A 19,306-nucleotide genomic window follows, 5' to 3' on the forward strand; every position below is an offset into this window, starting at 1 on the left:
TGGTTAAGAACCGACCCATCTACGAACCTTCGGGCCTTTCACAGCGCACATCATCAGGATTTTTTTGCAGTGCAGAATGCAAGATATCAACTTTTTGAACGAGTTGATCAGAAAGTTCTCCAGATCTTCTGTTGTGCAGAGGCACAACCCTTTCTCGCACGTACGTTTCCAAGTATTTTCGGCTTTAAAAAAAGCTTGGTGAGCCATTTCATGCTGCAATCCATATCTGGCACATATGATTTATGTCCAGGCCGCTCTGATGGACTTTGTAAAAAGGGTTTCTGTGCTTGTGCAGAAACCCCGAATAATGAAGCAATCTGGGGCAGATTACATCATTTTGAAAGTTGCATATTAACTCGGTGAGAGCTGATTTGTTATTCCCTGCAATTACAGGTGAGATACATGATTGTGTCTTGTTATAAACAAATGTATATATAATATACATGTAATAAATAAATGCATATATATACAGTATATAAATATATAGATGTAGAAAAATTACATGCCCAGGCCAGGAATCAAACCCAGGGTCTCTGGGTCTGACAACCCATACCAGTGCTCTGCCATCTGAGCTATCTGGGAGTAGAGCCTGGTGTTGGCTCAGTGGTTAGGGTGGTGGCTTGGGATCCTAAGGTCCTGAGTTCAAGCCCCGTCAGCCGCTGAATTAATACACCAGGGGGTTGACTCAGCCTGTCATCCTTCCGAGGTCAGCGAAATGAGTACCAGTTCCAGTGTGTGTTGTGGTAGAGGGGCACTGCATCAGCGACACAGTCGCGCTTCAAGAAATGATAGCTACCCCAGCAGCTAAGCTGCCATATGACCATACTGAAGTATCAGCTATCTGGGAAGTATCAGCTACCATACAGCTATCTGGGAGACCCACCAACTGAACAACGCAATTCCTCCACAAAAACAGGTGCCACTCGCTTTCCCCTACTGCTTCCGGGGCACTCACTGCCAACCAGAGGAGCAGCTAGGGCCTGTTCTCCAGAGGGTCTTCCCCTGTGCCCCCTGTGGTGTTATAATAGCGAGCATGGGTGTGTCTCCCCCAACAGGGGGAAGACCCTCTCGAGAACAGGCCCGAGCTGCTCCTCTGGTTGGCAGTGAGTGTCCCGGAAGCAGGAGGGGAAAGAGAGTGGCACCTGTATATGTGGAAGAATTGCGTTGCTTAACAGGTGGGCCACCTAGACAGCTCAGATGGCAGAGCACCTCTATGGTTTGCTCAACCTTAAGGACCTGTACTGGAATTGATTCCTGGCCTGGACATATAATTTTTCCACATATATTTATGATGTTTTTTCCTGTTCAATTTCTCTATATACATACATATGAAAAAAGGACAAAGCAAAAGTGGCATCTCAATAGGAAAGCAATGGATTTGTATCACCTTGTTGAATGAGTTGCTTTTAATTGAAAAAACACCATTTTATGGTCCAAGTTTATAATTGAACTGCATCTTCATTATTTCCCAGTGATTACATCACTGCCATAAAAGTAAGATTTTTAAGATATCGACAAAAAGTTTTCCCCATTGAGGTTGTCATAATTTAAGAACTACATTTTTCCAATTTACTGCATGTCTTACATTCCCGACATCTTTGTTCATTGTTCCTTTCACATTTCTTTCTACTTTTTCACAATTCTCTTTATTCATTGTAATTCTTGCTTTTTCTTTTCTTTTTTTTTATCTCTTTTACTCTTTATTTGTCGTTCTTTGTCTGTCTGTCTCGGGAGAAATTAATTATTACAGAAATTTTTTTCTGTAATGTTCACTTTGCTATGTCTGGATGGGTTTGAGGGTTGTGGAGTCGTGGCTGAAACCCCAATCCAATCAAGGTTCCTCCTGATGACTTCAATGCAGTATTTGGTCTTCCCTTTGATTAATTAATGAATCAATATTTTCTTGTTGAGATCAAAACATTTGGTGTGGATGGAACAATGTCGTGTGAGCACAGCACTTGCAGGAGTGACATCATACTCCTCCCACTCTTCACACACACACACACACACACACACACACACACACACACACACACACACACACACACACACACACACACACACACACACACACACATCCTGACCTAGCTATACAGTATCACCCTCGTATTTTGAATGCAGGGCGATGCATTGAGGAATGTGCTGTCTCTTGGAATGGCATTAAGCCGGGGATTCATCTTCGTTGATGGATTTTTAAAAGCCCTTGGTATCTTTCATGAAAAATAAGCAAGTTATCGCCGGCATCCTGAACAAATTCCAGATTCCTGCCTCCTTCAGTAAAAAACGTCAGGCCTTGCTCGTGGCTTTGTGAAAGACTTTGACCAAAAACGTTATCCCCAGCAGACACCACAAAGTCGGTGGGAATAATTGACACGTTTAGGTAATAGTAGTAGTAGGAGTAGTAGTCGTCGTAGGAGTAGTGGTAGTAGTAGTAATCGGAGTTTCAACTTCTACCAATAGTATGGTACAATAAATTGAAAACGACATCAGCAGTGCAACACAATGAGATAAGGAAAAGAATGCAGAGGAGTGCTCGAGTTGCAGATGAAATATGATCGTTATGGTGTTTGGCCCTGTCATCCAAACGAGGGGTGTATATAAACACAGCAATAACTATCCGGTGTGTATGTGTTTGGATATGAAATGACGCAGGCCCAGCAGGTGCTTTGCTGCCTCGCCCATTCACATTGCATAAGCCATTCATAACCCAGTAGTTCTCACAATAATGGCGAAGGTAACCTGTGGGTGTATCGACCGCTGCCCCGCTGCCTTCTGGCTTGCTGTGCTTTTCGACCTGGTGGGCCTCACCCTCCTCATCGTGGGCATCTTCATTCAGGTGGACTATTTCGACTTATTAATCTATTGCGGCGCCATCCTCATCTTCCTGAGTCTCGCCTGGTGGGTCTTCTGGTACGCAGGAAACATCGAGTTTGAGCTTTTGCCATACTCTCAGTACCCTGCATCGAGATCTGTTCTTTTCCGAGCAACAGAGAGTGTATCTAGAAACGTGAAGGGAACATTGCGTTCCATAAATGCCCTACGAGCTCGATCCGGTCATGATGGCGATGCCACAGGACCCAGCGAGCTGACAGGTAAAGAAAAGCTTCTGCTCGCTCATGACATCCATGAAGACACGCCGAAGACGAAAACCAAACGCAGTCAAATATTTTCATTGATGTTTGCACTGAAACTGAAAAAGCAAAGGAAATCTGACGTGCCTTCTGATGATGAAAAGTTTTCAGGAAGAAAAGGGTCTTCAGCATCCACAGAATTGGAAGAGATAAAACCTGGTGCTGGAATGATTCTGGTGGCGGAAAACAACGATGGGAGGGAAATGAGAAATTATGCATATGGAGAAAGAGACGAACAAACAAAAAATGAGCCACAAAACAAAGATGAAGATAAAATTTCAATAACATCTGGAACTGGAGATGCAGTTGCACAAAGGTTAGAGCAAAGTACAGATAAAACTGGAGATAAAATTTCAAATATAAATGAAAAAGATGCAAATGTCATCAATAAACAACAAGTTATCAATAACGAGGAAGGTGATAAAAATCAAGATGGAGAGGAAGGTGGAGTGGCAGAGAAAGATGGAGATGCAGAGAAAGATGGAGATGCAGAGAAAGAAAGAGATGCAGAGAAAGAAAGAGATGCAGAGAAAGAAGGAGATGCAGAGAAAGATGGAGATGCAGAGAAAGATGGAGATGCAGAGAAAGATGGAGATGCAGAGAAAGATGGAGATGCAGAGAAAGATGGAGATGCAGAGAAAGATGGAGATGCAGAGAAAGATGGAGATGCTGATAGAGATGAAGATGGGCCTGAGGTCAGGAAAAAGCAAGTGGTGAACTTAAACAAAGAAGATGCTACCGATAAACATGGTGATACAAATGTCGTGTCCGAATCTAAAGATGGAGTGGAAGATGAAGCAGAACATGGTGAAAATGATCATGAAGATACTGCTGGCAAAATCAACAATGACACCAATACAAAAGAAAAGGACAATGGGCATTATGAAGATGATCCTGGTGAAGATTCAATTCACCACAATGATCAACAAGAATGCAGGGAGGAGGATGGTGGAGACGATGTGATTGGTGGTTCAAATGATGATGACTCTGATGATGATGCAAACTATATTGTCAACTGCAGTTCCAGCGATGATGATGATGATGATGATGATGATGATGATAATGATGATGATGTACATGATGCGAGCTACGACCTCACAAAGGATGACAATTCCGACAACGATTCCAAAAAATGTGAACTTGCTTCTCCGACACAAACTGGTAAAGAAGCCACAAGACTTTGAAGGCTGATGTTTTGTTGAAGCAACAACCTTGTTCATTGCCAAGAAGCTGGTCTGACAAGCTAAACAAATACGAGAAGTTAAGTCGTGTAATTATGGCCATTTTTCTATTTCCACAATGTTGGAATCTTTTTAACCTTCACAGTGAAGATGTAATGGGCATCACTGGTTATGTTGTTTTGTGAATATTTTGCCAAAAACAGAACTCTGTCATATTTTTTTAGATTCACTCGGTTTTATTCCAATCCAGATATTGAGGCTTAAAGAAGAGTCAACGATGAAAGGGTGATAGATTAATAAACTGACAAGAAGACAGTGGATAAAATTCTTGAAAGAGATAACATTTTTCATTTTTATGTGTATGATGGTGGGGTGCCCTCTCCAAGGACTGGAGGGAAGAACAAGATTGGATGAACAATGGGAGGTCGTTTCACAGACGGAAGATGGACAAAGGAGTGAGCGTGATTGGACTGAATGAGAAGTTGACAACGGGTTGGTTATTGGTCTGAAAAATCCCAATGATCTTCAAGACTGTAAAAGGAAAGGGGTTTAGTACTTGGGTTGGGGGATGGGGGGAGGATGGGAGTTTAGGACTTGGGGTGGGGAGGGTGTTGAGGACTTGGGATGGGAGGATTGAGGAATTTAGGTGGGAGGGTTGATGACTTTGGGTGGGAAGGGGCTTTGAAGATGGGGTGTGGAGGGTTTTGAGGACTTGAGATTGGGGTGGAAGGAGAGGGTGGAAGGAGAGGGTGGAGGACTTGGGGTTGGCTGGGGGAGGGTTGAGGACTTTGGGTTGGGATGGGGAGTTGAGGACTTGGGGTTCTGTTGGGGTGTTGATGACTTGGGGTTGGGAGGGGGAGTTGAGAACTTGGTGTTGGGATGGGGAGTTTAGGGCTTGGAATTGGGGGAGTGGGGGTTGAGGACTTTGGTTGGGAGCTTCAGACTTGGGGTTGAGGGGGGAGGGAGTTTAGGACTTGGAGTGGAGGTTAGAGGACTTGGGGTTGGGATGGGAAGTTGAGAAATTGGGGTTGCGATGGGGAGTTGAGGACTTGGGGTTCCGTTGGGGTGCTGAAGACTTGGGGTTGTGATCGGAAGTTGAGGACTTGGGGTTGGGAGGGGGAGTTGAGAACTTGGGGTTGGGATGGAGAGTTTAGGACTTGGAATTGTGGGGGGGGGGGTTGAGGAGTTAGAGTGGGAGTTTAGGACTTGAATTGGGGGACTTTGGTTGGGCATTTAGGGCTTGGGATTGAGGGTTGAGGACTTGGGGTTGCAATGGGGAGTTGAGACTTGGGTTGAGTGGGGGGTGGGGGGGGGGGAAGTGGATGACTTGGTGGAGGATTTGTAGTGGGGGGAGGAGTGGAGGATTTGGGGTGGGGGGGAGGGGAGGGTTGATTTAATCAAGCAACATCTTTAGGGAACACATCGTCAGACAAAATTAACTTCCCTTGATATTTAACTATTCTTTTCATAATATTGCTGAGTTACATTTTATATGACGGGGAATTTCCGTGGGCACCTGCTAGTGAAATTTATTTGATAAATCAATATTGTGAGGATAGAATTGAATTTACTAATTTTGTTCAGGAGACCAACCAACCTCAAGAACATAATATAGCAAACTAACAAGAGAATGTTATTTGCTAGAAGAGGTAACTAAAACAAACGGAATACCCTATATTTTGAGCTTACAAGTATGGTTTGGAAATGTTGCAGTATCTACATCAATGTGTACAAAAGGGGTACAGCGGAGTACGGCTAAATTCATCTCGGACCACAATATGTTTCCGGAGCATTTTCTGTATCTCACAAGCAATTCTGGACAGATTGCCACTCTCTGTGCAGGGTGCTGAAGGATGGAGCAGGAACTTAAAATTTGAACCAAGGGTACTGGAACAAAACGGTCTCCTCTTTTCAAACGGAACAAAAATGTAACTGTATTCGACTGTACAGTATGGCTCCCATAAATGGGCATACTACGAACAGCTTTGTGACGCACATGTTTCTTATCAATGGTGCCAAGCTGTACTATTACCAGAAATCCTACAACCTTGAAACAACTGTACACGGAACGGTCAATAAAACTCAAAATGGCTACATTTGAAAACGCAGTAAAATTTTCGAATGACTTTTTGGAGGTTTACGCAAATACTTGTGTCGCAACATTAATGATTTTGTTTTTTTGATGCCGTGAAAGTGAGAGCAATATGAAAAAAATGAAAAATGCAGGAGTTATATATCATTTGAAGCAAAAACAAATACTATTCTGTTTCAACTTTTCTTTCTTTGTTTAATATTGTAACCATCTTTTTAAATGTTGTCACATTTATAAGCAATATTGTTATAAAAGTATTGCATGGAAAATAGTGGGAATTATATTGTGGACAAAGATTCATACAATTATTCTATACATACGTATATTATTTTACAATACGGTACTTTGTCGTCGATTTGCAATAAATGGCTATTTTTTTTGTTTTATACAATACAAGCACGAGCTCGGTTATAAGTGTTTTATGCAACGTGGCAAAAAAAGTTGCTGTAAAAGGTATTTTTAGGTCATGAAATTGAAGAACTTTGCCAGTTGTGGTTTGTAACAAAGATTGTATAAATGGTAACTGAAAAAAAAGAAAAAAAAGAAAGAAAAAAAGGACTCCTGAACTGAATTCTTAACAATCCTGCTTTTCTTACCTTAAAAACCATAATAAACTACTACTATCATTACCACTGCTCGCACTTGCTCTTATTCTTTTAACAGCCCCAATTATTCGCACATTCTTTTGGGGTCAGTCGGAGAAATGTCTTGGCCAGGTCTTTCAGGAACCGGCTGGCCAGGCCTGACGTTCGACTGATGGTATCAGGAATTTTTAATTTGTTGTTCAGGGAGCCAGCCATAAATCAGCCACTCTTTGGGATCTTCAACATCCATGAACGACCACGACCAATCCTGGCAGACGGGTCCTTCGGCTTAACAGTGACTCGGCGGACAGTGCGCACACCGTGACACAGTTTAGAGGTGGGTTGGGATTCAAACCCAGGAGAAATAGCTCAAACGTGAGTGCGCTTACCTCGAAGCTACCCTACCAGTCCTCCACACACACAACTTTACTGACAATTAAAATAATAATAACAATAATAATGCGAAATAAGTGAACTGTATCGTAAAATTGTATGTATAGTGTGCTTTGTAAGTTTGTGGCCCAATTAAAATGAATAAATAAACAAATAGCTGATGTTAACGAAAATATTATTTTTCTACATTTTTAGCAACAAATCTAAAAAATATTTTATTCTTCTACTTCTATGTTCGGCCTCCGCGGATTGCTCATCAACCCTCGTAATTTTCGAATGACAGTTTTTCAGAATATATTATTTTTGTTGCATTTTGTGCGTGACATAAATCATTTATCTTTGTGTATCACATAACTGGCAAAGTAGGCGTTTGTGGTGCGACCACAATTGCAGCGCCGGCAGCCTCCACCCCTTATCCCTCTTCCTCCTCCCTACCCACCTGCTGGGGAAATGGGGTGATGGCGTTGTGTCAGGCGGTCTTGGTTTAAATAATAGTGGTTTCCATGACACAGACACAATAGGGCTCTGACATCAAGAAGAGAAAAAAAGAAAAAAAAAGGAAGACCTTTATTGGGTTCCAAAAATCGAATTTGGCAGTAGCAGGACAGTCGTCTTTTTAGTATTTTTTAATATGTACGTACGTAAATCTAAGTTAATAACTCCACAATCGCTTTACTATTAACCTGCATATCTCACGCATCATAGCATGAGCATTGGCTGTACAATTTATAAGATCATTTTTGCACAAATCCCATGGTTTCCTTTACGTTTCCCCTCCAATCATGATCAATCGCCCACCAAATCTAACCAGGATTCATTGATCAATTAGATCTGCTGGTTGCATCCTTATTGGAATGCATCTGTGATGCAGATTTAGTGCCCTCATAGATTAGAGTCAGAAAATTCAGAAATGGATAGGGAACCTGCCTTGTACACAATGGCTTATTAATCACCACTGAATTGTCTCATCTGGGTTCAAATCTCAGCCCAGCTATAAACTGGCACTTTCACTTTCCCATCGCAGACAGGTCGGTCGTGTCTCTGTCTTGTACCGCTTCCTTCCTGGTCTTGCACCCTTTGCTCTTTCTGTGCTTTCCCCCCTCCACCACCTTCCCCAGGTCTTTGTGAGGCGCACGCGTCCACCATTTGGCGAAACTACCTAAATCCAGGATCACTGCTCACCCCAACTTATTTGTTCCCCATTTTGCCCAGCCTGTGGAACCAACTTTCACATTCTCTTCAATGTCATTCTTCCCTCCAGGTCTTCAAGATGGCTGTTCACCATCATCTCAGATCATTCCCCATCCAAAAACATAATCTTTTTCCACCCCTATTAATCCCAAAGTCCACCTCCGTCCAAATCTCCAGTCTTTCATTCCTGAGAGTTTGCTTCTGTGTCCATCTTGTCCACCCCTACCCCTCTCCCCCCCCCGCACCCATTATTTGTCCAAGTCACCCTCCATTTTGTCCTTCAAACCCACTGTTGGTCACTGTTGGTCTCTCTCTCTCTCTCTCTCTCTCGGTCTCTCTCTCTCTCTCTCTCTCCCTCTCTCTCTCTCTCTCTCTCTCTCTCTCTCTCTCTCTCTCTCTCTCTCTCTCTCTCTCTCTCTCTCTCTCTCTCTCTCTCTCTCTCTCTCTCTCTCTCTCTCTATTGTTCCTTTTGTTCTGTTACATCCTGATCCGTTCAGTGTTCTAGCTCTTCCACGAGCCTGGACTATGCATACAAGATCCCACGGTGTCTTTCTTGAAGAGTATGCGAACCATTGCCGGCATCATGCACATACTACAAATTCCTATCTGAATGCGCAGGGGCACTGCAATCATCAGTGACATAGTCACGCTTGAGTAATGATGCAACCAGTGGAATGAATTCAGAATCGAATCCCAATCCAACATGCAGCTGTGGACAACAACAATAGCTAATGGCTTTTCAAAGTTACCGTGTAGTCCTCAAATCCACAATAGAGAGAGAGCTCATTTCCCCAGAAGGTGGCACACTCTATTGTGCAGCACTCTAATGCCTGTGAAGCATTCGGGAAGTTTGTAGCCGAATCCCAATCGGAAAGCAAAATTATATCGAACGACAGTTAAACGTTTGCTGTTGCTGACCCCTCTTCCATATCCATGTCTTTTCCAATCCATACTCGGCACAATTGTTGAATCAGACACTCTCAGCAATTACAACTACAAGTTCAGCCAAAAGAAGAAAAAAAAAGTTTCTTTTTTTTAATCGCAAGAGATGAAATGACTTCCTATGGAAAGGGCAGCACATGCACAGATGCATAACATGGAAGGATGTGATATCAGCCACTAGGTTTCATCAGGCATGAGGCCCTGCCTCTGAATGTCAGACTGAGGGACATTCTTTCTATGTATCATATCCTAATTGTGACAAACCAGTGCTTGTGGCCAAACAGCTACACTGTGATTAATTTCTGATAATCTCAAGATATCTCTCAGCTTGGATGCATGTGTTTTTATTTGGGTTTTTTTCTCTCTCTTCTTTTTAACCACAATCAAAGTTGTAAATCCATGGTGAAAGTTTGGATTCTTTTTTTTTTTCATATCAGTGTTCCACCACCTAATGATATACCTTCGGAAAATATGAATTTATGATTTTCTGTTGAAGGCACACTGAACGATAACCGTATATGGATATGTCCGACCGCATGGCTGAGAGCTCACCGGTTGGCTCCGATGGCCATTTGGCGAGCGTGCCGCAAATGCCATCGAGTGCATGGGAAAAGGGCAATAGTGCAAGCTTAGCAGCTTTTGGAACAACTGTCAGAAATAAAGACCACAGTTTAAGAGGTGAAGTTGCTGATCAAAATTCCTCAACATTACTAACAGTATCATTTAAAGTTGATGATATCAGACATTCAACCCGATTTCAGATTAATGTCGCCTCTCCTCTGGTCTGCTTTGCCCCCCCTACTCCCCGGTGACTCACGTTACCCGTGTAATGAAGCGACCCCAGGGGCCGGCGTGGCGGAAGGGCCGCATGGTGGCAGTTGGCACATGGGGGCGGCCCGGCGTTCTACTGATAAGAGTCAAGCTGCCGGATTGGGACCGATAAGCTAAGACGCTGGGAAAAACCACGAGGCCACCAACTCCATATATAAATGTTCCAGAATTTCTGAGATTTTTCTTTTCATACACCTGTACTGCCTGGAAATTGTGCTGCAGTTTCTGGATACCGCATGAGCAAGGTTTTGCCGATTGGTGTTTAACTGCTCGGAAGACCCCAAAGGTCCCCGTGTTGGTGGGTGAGGGACAACCTCGCAGGTAAGAGGGAGGGAAGAGACAGAGGAAGGTTTATAGGCGTTTCTTTCCAAAATTTCAGGGTGTGAAGTTAGGCCTGCACATGAAATATTTAACCAAAAAGCAATGATAAAGAGTTTGCTGGTAAAATACAGTGAATAAAATTTACACTTATGATACAAACAATCAACGTTGTAGTGTTATATGAAAATTCGATCAATGTTAAAGGCAACTTCAAAATTGCGAAAAATAATGTTGATGATGATAACGGTGATAATAATAATAATAATATTCATAATAATAATAATAATAATGGTTCACCTGTTCGTGTGGCCATCTGAATCTCTGGGGCTCATGATTGCGGGAACACAAGTTCAAATCGTATGTACTATCTGAGTTTGTCACATGTCTACTAATGGCCTTGTCATGAATGTGAAAGTTTGTAAACTTAGACACCAGCCTTCACGACCAAGACCAGTGTGTGCGTGTGTCTGTCTCTCTCCCCTATTCATTTATTTGTCCTCCACGTGATTTGCAGTAGAAGCTCCTCCACAAACCTCAGATTAATATGGTAAAAAAAAATCCATGATTATTTTCTGATTTAATTTATTATTATGACTACGTTCGTAATGAATAAAGTGACCCACTGGTGGCATGACCGTCTTGGTCCAGCTCCGAGGATCGCGTTTGCCCGGGCTTGCCCGTCGCGGCTCCGCACAGATGGTTGCTTTGCCACGTGAGGTCGACCAGGTACAGCATCCAGTTGTGCGAATCTGCGGCGGTCGCTCTAATGCCCCTCAGCACTGAAAACTGCCCGAACTTCAGGTATGAGTATGTGCCACAAATAAATAAATAAACAAACAAACAAACAAACAAATAAATAAATAAATACATATTAAGCTTCAAACCTGCACCACAAGTCCACAACCAAAGGTGCAGATTTCCCTTAATCCTGGTCTATAATTTCTACAAGGGGAATTCTTGAATACGAGATTCAGTAGTTGCCTCCGCCACCGAAGGAGAAGGAGGTGATGTTTTCACCCCTTTTTGTCTGTTTGTCTGTTTGTTTGTGCGCAGGATATCTCAAAAAGTTGTGGACGGATTGGGATGAAATTTTGTGGACAGGTTTGGTGTGTTAGCAAGGTTTTGTGGGAATTGAACCAATCAGGACGAACTGATTAGATTTTGGTGAGGATCCGGTTTCAGATCCGACTACTAGAATTTTAAAAGTGATTCTTCACCTTTGAGAGATAGCACGATATGTCAAAAAGTTTTGTAAGGATTCAGAAGAAACTTGGTGGACACGTTGGGTGTGTGTCAAGGAAGAATTGATTCAATTTTGGTGAAGAACCGACTCCGGATCCGGATCTGATAATTTTCCAAGTGATTCTTCACCATTGCGAGAGAGAGAGAGAGAGAGATAGGGCTAAACTAATATTTTTACAGCCATTTTCCCTGCTGTGCAGGGGTTTGGCTTTTTCTTGAGGCAATGTTTTATGGCCGGATGCCCTTCCTGACGCCAACCCTGGTCGCCTCAGGGCTAAATTAATATAAAACACGATATCTCAAAAATATAATGGGCTCGATATGTTCTCGTGGATCAGGAATTACGTGGTGGAGGTGTGCGCTCTACTGAGTGACCTTCTAGTTTTAGAACATCCTCATTAAAAAAAAAATTTTGAAGTGGAACAAATACAATGTTTTTACAAATATCTAAATGTCAAGAATCTAATTGATGAAAATATGGATGTAATTAATCAGTGTCTATTTTTGCATATTGGGGTCTCTTATTAAAGAAGAGCATTGAGGGAAAAAGCAATATAATTACTCCACACACACACAAAGTGCAAAGAGGGGTTCAGCAATTGGTTCACTTTGTCTGTCTGTCTGTCTGTGCATCTACAGATATTAGTCGATGATCGAGGAACTAGTGGATTTTAATTGAATGTTATATTTTCAAAACTGGAAAACACGAATTGGAACATGAACCGGAAAACGAACCTGCAGGTGCACAGTATCTCGGCTCTGAATTTGGCGAATTGTACGGAATCTCGTTCCGAGCACGTATGCGCACAGAGGAGCAAGGCAATTATTTTTTGTCTATCTGCCTATCTGGCAGTCATACGAAATTGAAAATCATTCCAAAGAATAAACTGTTTTTTGGGGATGTCATAGATGACACAAGCAACAGGTTACGAAGAACTGATTTAACGTTTTAAATAAAGTTGGTGGTAAAGGACGGTGCATCGTCGGTGGCAAACTTCAGAAAATTATTTTTCTCCAACTTTAAAACTTTTATCTTATGTAAATTGAATTATATACTTACTTGAACACTGTGCAACACAAATCGCCTTGTTGAGAATTTCCAAAAACATCAAGTTTTGCAGTACTTGGACAATACATGATGCAATTTTACGCCATCTTGACCAATCTCAAATTGCCGTTCACCTTCTCAGCATTGAGGAATATTGAGATTCGGACAAATATAGATATATAATAGATATAGGAAATATAGATAGTGCTTGGAAACGCAAAGCAAGAGTTGAAGAGATCCTTCCCATGTCCTTTTTCTTATATTAACGGAGCACCAGGAAAGGTATTCCATGAACTCTTTAGTAATCTAGTTCTTTACGAAACATTAGATCTGCCAGAATATATTTGTTTTTGAGTGCATCATAATAATAATATTAATAATAATAATAATAATACAGTAATAATAAAGACCCATCATCTTCACAGATTTGCGACGTATCATGACTATTGGAGAACCGTTTCTCAGCTAGAACGACATCAGGACGGGTAGCCACTCCAAAGCAAGGATACTCGGTTGAAGGAGTTCGAATTTGTAATTCGTTCAGGGTACCGCCGATAACTCGCCTGCTCTTTGGAAAAATACACCGTGGGATCTTTAACATCAATCAACTAATGCCAGCAGATGGGACAACCGACTTAACACCCCTCCGAGGGACCACAAAAAAAATTATATTTTGGCCCGCACGTGAAACACCAAGGTGGCAGTTTATAGTTGAGCGGAAATTCAAACTCAGGCTCGATGGTTTGAAGGTTAGAGTGCGTACCTCTGAGCAATCCTGTCAAGCGAAATACCCAGTTTAAGGTATATCCATGAGATGTAGTTTCATTTCCAACCTATTTCACAAGGGGCGACGAGAACGTCCGTGGCCTCATATTACATCAATTAATACAATTAAGGAAGCACTCATTTCTCCACTCAAGTTTCCACTGAATTATTTTGACTATTGACTGGAAAAATCATGTACATTTTATCTTTATACTCATCAATTTGGACACGGACTTGCTGTTACTCCACGGAGATTATTGATTCACTCCGCTGTGTATCCACAAATCTGAGTCAAATTTAAAAAATATTGATCAGTTGACTCAACTCGCACTCAATTTGTGCACTAAGTTTGATAATTAGCTTGGCCACCGAAGATGGATGACGGTTATGTTTCGCCCGTCTGTCAGCAGGATATCTCAAAAAGAGTATTCAGATGAAACTTGGTGAACAGCTGGTTGGGTGTCTGCAAAGGATGAATTGATTCGATTTTGGTGAAAATCCGGATCCAGATGGGACATTTAAAAAAAATATTCAAGTCATTCTTCACCATTGAGAGATGGGACCAAAACATATATATATATATATATATATATATATATATATATATATATATATATATATATATATATATATATATATATATATATATATATATATATATATATATATATGTCACGATATTTCAAAAAGTTATAGACGAGTTGGTTTGAAAACAAGAACAAGCCGATTTGATTTTGGTTCAGATTCCGAAGAAGATCCGACCTCTCAATGGGACACAAAACGTAAACTGCTCAACCTGGAGGAGGAATGCGCTCTTGTCCACCAAGTTTCATTTGAATCCGTCGATAAGGTTTTGAGATATCGTGCTATTTATCGGTTTTAGCCCACTCACTCAATGGAGGAGAATCGCTCTAAAAATTTCCCTTTCTGGATAAAAATTTTCACCAAAATCGAATCAATTCTTCCTTATCACACACCCAACCTGTTCACCAAATTTCGTCCGAAACTTTTTTGAGTTATCCTGTTCACAGACAGACAGACAGACAGACTGGTGAAAACATAACTTCCGCTCACCTTCTGTGGCAGACGTAATAATTACCCCATTCCCCCAGAATTGTTTTCATATTTTAGTATGACTAGTAATACCCCCTCCCAAGGAGAGTGGTGTTATGCCATATACTGTATACAAGAGCGAGATGTCCCCGTGTGTGTGTGTGTGTGTGTGTGTGTGTGTGTGTGTGTGTGTGTGTGTGTGTGTGTGTGTGTGTGTGTGTGTGTGTGTGTGTGTGTGTGTGTGTGTGTGTGTGTGTGTGTGTGTGTGTGTGTGTGTGTATATGTCTCTCACACTCTATTTTTATTTGTCTTACAATTCCATACCAGTGTGCCCATTGCCCCAAAATTTGCTCCACCACATAATTACCTCTGCCACCCAAGGTAATGGAGGTTATGTTTTCACCCCTCTCTGTCTGTTTGTGTGCAGGATATCTCAAAACACTTGAAGACGGATCCGGATGAAATTTGGTGAGCAGGTTCGGTGTGTGACAAGGACGAACTGATTAGATTTTGGTGAAGATCCGAATCCGGATCCGACTACTCGAATTTTTAAAGTGATTCTTCACCATTGAGAGATAGGGCCAAAAACGATAAATAGCACGATATCTCAAAAAGTTGTAGACGGATTCGGATGAAACTTGGTGGACACGTTGGGTGCGTGACCACGACGAATTGATTCTGGATATGAGAAATATTTAGTATTAAAAGTGATTCTTCACCATTGAGAGATAAGGCTAAAAACGATATAGTATGGTATAGCATGATATTTCAAAAATATATTGGGCCAGATATGTTCTCGTGGATCAGGTATTACGTGGTGGAGGTACGCGCGCCACCGAGTGCCCTTCCAAATGTAACATGTGGTAGGTCAACCTCACATTAAAAAATTTGCAATTCTTAATCAAATTGATGTTAAAACAAAAAATAACTGTGCTCTGGGAAATCAGGTGTCGTACATCAGGTTCCGTACTCAGTGGGAAGAGGGGCAGAGCTTGGGTTCCAAGATGGATTATGTCGGGAATTGAACCAATTTAAGTATTATATTCTGTATGCAGAATGGAAATGAATATACAAAGGATCCACAGTCGCCATGGGACTCCATTGTGTGTAAGTGGTCGTGTGATCCTGTATGACCTCAAACAAGGAAATGAGGCCATTTGGCCCATCATTGCCGTGGTGCACTCCCGAGTTCATTTTGCTCCAGCTTGAAACATCAATCTTCTCGATGGTTTACTGAAGTCTAAATAATCCCATCTTGATCGGGTCACCCAACTTGTATTTACAGAGAGAGAAAGAATTGGGTTCAATTTTGTTTCCTTGAGAAACAACACACCTTTTATCCTCACACTTGGGATTCCCTTTATAAATATCAGGTCTTTCAAAAAGAGTAGGGCATTGTGTGAAGCAACCCTGGCCAAATTCACTTCCTGTAGATACATTTAAATAACTTATGAATTACAATTACATATGCAGCCTGCGGCTGCTGGTTGCCTCATTGCTGGGAGCACAGCTGTTGCTGCCTCCTGTTCCCAGTAAGCTGGTACTCATTTTGCCATCCTCTGGAGGATGACAGGCTGAGTCAACCCACCTGGTATTATTTAATGAAAGGGCTCGAACTCAATACCCTAACATCTTAAACCAGCCACCTGAACCGTTAAGCCAACATCAGGCTTAGTCATTTACAGAGAGAAAAAAACTGCATTATTATAATGCTGTAAAGTGTGCTTTAAGTGTAATAACAGAGTTTTGACCATTATTAGGTGTTAGGACAGCTGAGAGGTATGCGCACTGATTTCCGAGCTAGACGGCTTATTTTTGTATGCAGTACAGAGACATGACAAAAGTAAATAGACACCTTAAATTTATTCATTTCATCTGTATAACGCAGTTTTACTCAGTGATTTGTGCTAATATTCGAGTATTTATTTGCAGAAATGAATTCCTGGGTCTTGTACGACAATTAACGATGCCTCGAACCCAGGGAGCACACAGACTTTGCGATTTTTAAAGAGGACGAATTGTTGGCCAATCAGAAGGTGGAGTCAGCCAGCGTCAGATATCTCAGAACCTTGGCATTTCAATATCTATGGTCAATCGGGTGATTGTTCAATTCACCAGCGAAGGCAAGGAATCCACAGCTTCCTCTTCTGGTCGATCTGGGCCCTCAGAAAGGTGTCTTCGAGCTGTCAAGCGGTCCATTGAGAAAACTCCCCGTTGCAAGGCAGCAGATGTTGCAGAGGAGGTCCAAGTTAGCTCAAGAACTGCCATGCGGTACCTTCATCAACTGGGCTACAATGGGAGAAGAGCTCAGAGAAAACTTCTTCTTGGACCAGACAACATTGAAAGGAGAAAGAAGTGGGCTGATGAGATGGCCAACAGACCCTGGGAGTTTTGGCAAACTGTCATTTTTTTCAGTTGAGTCCCAATTTACTCAATATTTCTGATTGTAGACGAGTGTGGGCTGGAGACTTCCCAGTCAAGAGTTTTCTTTGAACTGATTGCAGCCAACTGTCAAACACGGTGGGTTTTCAGTCTCTCTATCGAGTGCAGCCTGTGGCTGCTGGTTGCATCATTAGTTGGGACGCGGCTATGCCGCTGATGCAGTGTCCCCCTTACCAGTACACTGGTGCTCATTTTGCCGACCTCGGAAGGATGACAGGCTGAGTCAACCTCCTGGTGTATTATTTCAGTGGCCAATGGGGCTTGAACTCAGGACCCTAGGATCCCAAGCAGCCACCCTAACCACTAAGCCAACACCAGGCTTGGTTTTTCAGTGATGGTATGGGGAGCAATCTGGAGCATTGGTCGGTCAGAGCTTGTGGAGTGTGTTGGCAACACCAACTCCACGATATATACAATTCTATCCTTGAGAATGGACTTCTCCCTGTCTTCTCCACTGGTCAGATGGTCAAAAACAACACTCTGTTCATGGAAGATGGAGCTCCATCGCACACTGCAAAAACGACCAAAGAATGGCAGGACAGAAACGGGATCAAGTGACTTCCTTGGCCAAGTCGGTCTCCTGACATGAATCCCATTGAACACCTCTAGGCCAAATTGGATCGAGCTGTGCGGAAAAAGTCCAGGAAACCAACATCACGGGCAGAATTGCTAAACCTTTTATGTGAAGCCTGGACAGAAATCCGACAAGAGAAAATTTCGGAACTCGTTAGTTTTATGCCTGAAAGAGTAAATGCATTGAAATCTGCAAATGGCAAGTCTACCAAATACTAGTGTACGTATTAAAATGGATCAAATGTACTTCAAATGTTCAATAAACTTTTTTTTTAAATCATGGTGTCTATTTACTTCTGTCATGTATCTGTTTCTAGTGGAGGCTCATGAAAGAATTAGAACACTGAACGGATCAGGACGAGACAGACGAAAGGGAACAGTAAAGTGGGGGGGGGGGACACCAACAGCAGAGTTGAAGGCCAAGATAGAGGCAGACCTGGACAAACAATGGGTGTGGGGAGGAATGGGGGCAGAAAGGGATGCATGGGGTGGACAAAATGGATACAGAAGGAAACTCCAATGAGGGGAAACTGGAAATTTGGAAGGAGGAAGGATTTGGGTGGGGGTTAACGAGGGTAGAAAAGATCTCAACCAAGCTGTAAACGATCATCCTGGTGTTAAAGGGAAAGGCATCAATGTGTGCACCGTCCCTTGAATGAACGTTAAGTTACAGGACCCATCTGCCGGCGCTGTTTATCTTGCATACAATGTCAAGGCTCATGGTGGAGCGAGAACAATAACGGATTACGATGTAACAGAGCAAGGAAACAGTAGAAGAGGGTTACCGGGAGGGGGAAATACACCAACAGCAGAGTTAAGAAACAAAATAGAGGAAGACCTGGAGAAATAAGGGATGTGGGGGAGAATGAGGGCTCAATGAGGTGAACAAGATGGATACAGAAGTAAACTCTCAGGAAGGGAAAACATTTGTTTTGTTTTTTGCTCCTCCTGATGAACCACCAACCATTCACAAAGCACGCATCCCTCTCCACACAGCCCGCATCAGCGGTGCAGGACTCGTCATTTTTCTGACCCAGACATGGGACATGGAATGGGACATGTCCATAACACTGCACAAAACACCCCCAAGCCACCACCCATGTGCTGAAGTAACACTACTCCCCCCAAATCAAGACTGCTACTTCATGACAACAACACTCTTTGTGTATTGTAATCATGTGGTGGCATGTATAATTATAATAGGTGGAAGATTGTAAGAGGGTATGTTTATGTTGATGTGGAATTGGTATCCAGAAAAGTAAAATAATACTTGAGAGGGGTTGGTGTAGGTGCTTGGGTAAGGGAGAAGTGGTGAAACTACCAATTTATGAAGGTATTCCCTTCTTTCACAGCCAATATTGTAGAGGAACTGGAGAGGATGGCCTTTGTGTGGAGACTTTGACTTCAAGAAGAAGCAGATGATCCGAATCATCTCTCTTACTGCAGTCCTTCGGCGATGGAAGAAGTATGTGGACAGCGGACTCAAGCGAAGGCACAAAGCCATGCTCCTGGAGACT

At 42.4% G+C, this 19,306-nt stretch overlaps 1 protein-coding gene and 1 long non-coding RNA gene across 2 annotated transcripts; both read left to right on the top strand.

The window, feature by feature from the left end:
- Nucleotides 1-2,371: 2,371 nt before the first annotated feature.
- LOC147009755 (uncharacterized) lies at nucleotides 2,372-4,896 on the top strand. The gene has a single exon (XM_085860812.1). The coding sequence runs from the start codon at nucleotides 2,726-2,728 to the stop codon at nucleotides 4,313-4,315; it is 1,590 nt and encodes a 529-aa protein (XP_085716938.1). The 5' UTR covers nucleotides 2,372-2,725; the 3' UTR covers nucleotides 4,316-4,896.
- Nucleotides 4,897-10,489: 5,593 nt separating this feature from the next.
- LOC147009756 (uncharacterized) lies at nucleotides 10,490-18,066 on the top strand. The gene is made up of 2 exons (XR_015052634.1): nucleotides 10,490-10,666; nucleotides 15,202-18,066. It is a non-coding gene; the product is annotated as an uncharacterized LOC147009756 (long non-coding RNA).
- The last annotated feature ends 1,240 nt before the right edge of the window (nucleotides 18,067-19,306 follow it).

Source organism: Eptatretus burgeri, chromosome 17, assembly GCF_056783735.1.
Source record: "Eptatretus burgeri isolate ZD-2024b chromosome 17, Ebu_testis_v1, whole genome shotgun sequence".
Classification (NCBI taxonomy): Eukaryota; Metazoa; Chordata; class Myxini; order Myxiniformes; family Myxinidae; genus Eptatretus; species Eptatretus burgeri.